At 37.0% G+C, this 5,232-nt stretch overlaps 1 protein-coding gene across 1 annotated transcript in view; it reads right to left on the reverse strand.

The window, feature by feature from the left end:
- Nucleotides 1–623: 623 nt before the first annotated feature.
- ST3GAL6 (ST3 beta-galactoside alpha-2,3-sialyltransferase 6) overlaps nt 624–5,232 on the reverse strand; it is a 101,854-nt gene continuing 97,245 nt past the window's right edge. Inside the window, 3 exon segments of the mRNA XM_044669205.1 lie at nt 624–793; nt 2,151–2,303; nt 3,838–3,982. Of these exon segments, the coding sequence (XP_044525140.1) occupies nt 707–793; nt 2,151–2,303; nt 3,838–3,982 (385 nt within the window). The 3' untranslated portion in view covers nt 624–706.

Below are 5,232 nucleotides of genomic sequence, written 5' to 3' on the forward strand. Positions count from 1 at the left end.
ATTTGGCCAATTTTGAAAACTCAATTTTTATTTCATTCTAAAGACATATCAACTGAAATGAACTTGTAAGGCAGAAATTCACTGCTATGGCCTTCCTTGGTCAAGATAAGCTTAGAGGAGGAAAACAATAGAGAGCAAACACAAAGAGAAAGTTAAGGCAATTAAAATTAATTTTGGCCAAAACACAGCTTGCTGAGTCAGAGGTTCAGAGTTTGCAAATTTAAGTCACCAAATGATTCAGATAAAAACTTAAATGTCTATAATACAACCCTACAATTCTTTGCTCTGACCAGGTTCAGACATATCTCATCCTGGATCAACTCTACTTCCAAAGCATAACTTTCAGAATATTATTATTTGATTGTGGTATTTGGAGAGAACTTGTTAGGCCACTCAAATATTTTTATCTTTAGAAATTTAGACTTCAAATTAAGGCTAAGGTTAAGATTCTTTAAATTTAAAAATTGAGTTTTCAAGATACTCTAATATTTACTCCAATATCTTAACTGTACATAATTAAATATATTCATGGAAAGCTTCTAAATATAGACAGACAATAATAGACTTAATTCTTTAACATTTCTAACAATTATACAAAAATTGAAAGACATATTTTACAGAAGTAGCTCAATATTTTAAAAAATAAACTCAAATTTTATAAAAAAATAAAACTGATAAAATATCAATATCTTGAGAGTCTTTAGGATCAGTCTTGTGTCAAGTCAGTAACAAAGTTTTTTTCTATGATGTTCTTTAAGAAAATTTGTTCTGCAGTTATGTTGTGGTATTCATTCTAAAGAACAAAGAAAGAAAAAGCAAAATTATAAACTGTTGCCATTCAAAAACAAAAATTACCAGTCAGCCAGAATACAAGAGAAGGAATCTAAAAGTACCCATCACAATACAGATTTGGCAAGTATATAACAGAATAATAAAAAGCCACAGTTTTTCAAAAGGGCATGTTTACCATATCTTTGACAATTTGCTCTCTCTCAAACTCACCTTTTCTATTCATCTCATTAAAAAAATCGTTTATTTAATCTGATAGAATTTACTTGCCCTAGCCAAATGGCTTGCTTCCATTATGGGGGGCGGGGGGGAAGGGGAGGATTGTCTAGGCCAAGAAAATAGTAAACAATTTTAATTGAAATGAAAAAAGCATTATATACTCAAGGAAGGTAGAAAGGACTTTAAGGCATCTTGTCCATCTCCTTTTCATTTTATAGATGACAACCAAAGAAATTAACTAACTTGCCCTAAGGCACCTGGGTAGTAATTAGAGCCAGGATTTGAACCCCAGGTCTCTGACTCCAAATCCACTGTATTTTGATGCCTCCTGCACCATGCTGGAGGCAGCCATTTATTAATTTCTCTTTCTTTGTGCCAGGTGTTATGCTAAGCACCAGGGATACCAGGAATGTGGTTCTGTTGCCTTCAATATGGGAGAGACAGCATGTAACTAAATGTATACATACAAGACATAAGTACATCCGTCCCTCTGAGATTACCTCCTGTTTAGGCAGACAAGAGTAAAAAGGAGGTAATCTCAGAGGGAAGAGAGAAGGCACTGGGGAAGAGTGGGGGGCAGCCACAGAAGGTGGATTTTTAGTCAGATGACCAAAATTCATAGGTCTAAGATCAAATTCAAGGCAGCTCTTTGGATTCTAAATCGAGTATTCTGTTTTGTTTTTTCTTTTAAACCCTCCCCTTATTGGTTCTAGTATTGGTTCTAAGGCAAAAGAACAGTAAGGGCTAGGCAATGGGGGTGAAGTGACTTGCCCAGCGGCACAAAGATAGAAAATGTGTGATTTGTACCCAGGACTTTCTGTCTCCAGTCCTGGCTCTATCTACTGAGCTGCCTACCTTGCCCCCTTAAAGTGGCTTTTTTTGTTCAGCCTCAGACTGTCAATGATGATCATAGAACTTGCACAGGCTGCCCTGATCTACCCAGTTTGTACCATCATAATCTTGAGAATATTGTATCATTGAATTTTCAGAACTATCATTTTAACAAGGGCAGAACAGAATCCAAATCCTTAAAAAGCTTCAGAAAATACAGCCAAATGTCATGCAAAAGACCTGCTCTCACCAACCACATCCCTCTCTCCCCATCTGTCTCCCCAAGATGACTGCATGCAGGCATCCCTTACCTTGCTCATCATAGACATGGTCGTATTCCCATAATAATGCAAAGGGCCAGTTTTATCAGAAAAATTATACTTGAAACCTGCCAAGTGAACTTCATGACAGATGTAAAATGCCAACGTGATGGCGATGATCCCCGTTGTTGGGTGCTTGGGTTTCTAAAAGTAATAAGATAGAAAGCACAGGGCTTGTAACCTGCAAAGAAAGTCTAAAAAACAACATCCTTTGTTCAATAGTATTCTGGAGCCGAAAAATCTTAACTTCAGGAAGGAACGTTTTTACCACAAAGGAATAAACACACCCTAAACAGTGGAGGACACCATATACAATTATTGTACTTAACTAGAATATTTCAAATTTATTATTTAATTTATTGAGATTTTATTTTATTTATTTTTAAAACTATTTTATTAAGTAGTTTTTACTGTTAAGTAGTTTAATTAAAAATTACTCTCCAGGGCCAGTCGGTAGCTTAACCTTGGAGAAGAGGCTGCTCTTCTGTCTTGGAATGGATACTAAAACAGAAGGTAAGGGGGGAAAAACAGATACTTTCCTGAGCTAGAGAAATAGCATATATTTGTGCCACCTTATGTTGGTAGTGCTAAATGGATAATTAGCTAATTAATTACTGTTTAAAATAGTGTTCCCAAGATAAATTGTTTAATACTAGCTAGTTTGTGAAAATGTTTTTCAATTAGCCTATGAAAAATTTGTGAAATTTGAAAAACACATTTAGTAAATTCAAAGATAATTTACATGATTCTGTCTTGATTATATTACTGGGAACTAAGAATCCTAAACCAATTCTGCAAATACACATAGTTTCTGGAGGAAGGTTCTTTGCAGGGAAACAACCTAAGGAGCTGGATGTGACAATCATCACCTGACAAAAAACATAGTTACACTATTCACATCCAGAGAAAGAACTGTGGGAGTGGAAACAGAAGAAAACAACGCTTGATCACATGGTTTGATGGGGATATAATTGGGGATGTAGACTCTAAAGGATCTGGATCAGTGACACATGTAAAACCCAGTGGAATTGCTTATTGGCTACAGGAGGGGGATGGGAGGAGAGGAGGGAAAGAACATGAATCATGTAACCATGGAAAAATATTCTAAATTAAATAAATAAATGAACTTTAAAAAAGTTACCAGTATTTTTTCATTTTTCATTTTATTTCATTTAATACCAATATTATATCATTTTCTCATTTTTTAAAAAACCCTTCCCTTCTGTCTAGAATCAATACTAAGTAGCTGGAAGGGACTAGGCAATGGGGGGTAAGTGACTTGCTTTGGGGTCACACAGCTTGTTAAGTGCCTGAGGCCACCTCTGAACCCAGGACCAGGCTCTATCCATTAAGCCACCTCACTCCCCCACAATCAAACTTTTTTTGATCATGCATTCTAATAATCAGTGGGGAAAAAAATCTGATCACTCATTTCTCATGGGCATATTTTTACTTCCGTATAAGTTATACACAACTTCCACAAAACCATCAATTCAGAAAGAATGAAATAAAGATGAATTCATCGTCAATCCTAGACTCCATAGAGGACCCGGGAAGTTTACTAAAGAGGGAAATAACGTGGGTCAGACCTGCACTTTGGGAAGATCACCATGGCAGCGAGGTGGGCAGTATGTGGATGGAGAGAGAGAGCAAGCTGGGGTACCAGCTAGGAGATGACTGGAGCAGTCCGGGTGAGGAGAGTCTGCATGGGACGATGGCTGCTGAGAGAACGGGACTGATGACAGAAATACGGTGGAGAGGAAATGACAAGGGGCGGCCAGCGGTCAGAGATGAGAGTCAAAGAGGACACCCAGGAAACGCACCTAGGAGCCTGGAGGGGTGGCGGAGAGGAAGAAGGGAGCATTCAACAGCTGCACTTTGCTCTCCAATGTTATTTCGACTTATCCAATTTCCAGGCTGTCCAAAGGACAGTGAAAATATTTTACCTTAAAAAGCTGTTTTGTGTAAATGGAGGTTTTGAATGTTGGACTTCATCCCCCATAAGTCCCTTAGTTTTCCCAAAAATTCCCTTTAATCTCTCCTGTGCCTCCATGTTTGCACAATCACGTTATTGTTTTATATTTGGCTGTAACTCCTCCCTCTTCCTCTTTTGTTCCTGAGAGCGGGTCAGTTAGTAACCTTTTAGTTAGGTCTCTGTTGGTTTATTATTAATAAAATATTCATAAATATAATATTTAGTATTTTGCATATTAATTTTAATCTTCACATTTTCAAATGTAAAAAGGGGTTTTCCCCCCTCTCTCTACCTGAATACATATAGAAAATAAACAATGTAGAGGTAGTGAGATCGGTGATGGATATCGCACGTCATCTGTGCCTGCCCATTCTATCCTGGACCAAATGGAAAGGGGGAAGGGGAGCCTTTTACTCAGCATCTCAGCGTGGCCCTAGAGCCAAAGCCTGCTTCCCGGGGGGGCGGGGGGGGAAGAGAGGAAATCATGGGCAGGGTGGGACGTCTCCTGTCTCCCCCCACCCCCACTGACACAGCCCTCCCTTCTGGAAATCCGGAGTCTGGAGCAGCACAAAGCCGTGTAGGTTCAATGCCAGGTGTGTCTTCTTTGTCCTGCACCCAGTGTGCCGTGCCTGTATTTACACACACACAAAGGGGCAGGGTATATTAAAATGTTATATGTATATTTGTGCATACACACATATATTTATATTATTATATGTTATAATTACATTTTATATTAATATATTTTATATATAATATTAGTGTATGTTATGTTGATTTTATTATATAATATGTAATAAAATCATGTGTATATATACTCATTATTCAGAAATTATATTGATATGTGACATAATGTTATATTAATGTAGGGAATAAAATGTTATATTAGTGTGATACATGTATTACATTAATGTATGATGTGTTATGTTGTATGGCATGTGTGTTATAGTAATGTGACAGTGTGTTATCTTAATGCATGACATACAATGTGTTACATGGATACATGGCATATTTATGTATGATGTGTATGTTATATCAATATATGGCATATATGTTGTATTATTATATGGTGTATAATAATGTTATACTATGTGAAAT

Source organism: Gracilinanus agilis, chromosome 3, assembly GCF_016433145.1.
Source record: "Gracilinanus agilis isolate LMUSP501 chromosome 3, AgileGrace, whole genome shotgun sequence".
Classification (NCBI taxonomy): Eukaryota; Metazoa; Chordata; class Mammalia; order Didelphimorphia; family Didelphidae; genus Gracilinanus; species Gracilinanus agilis.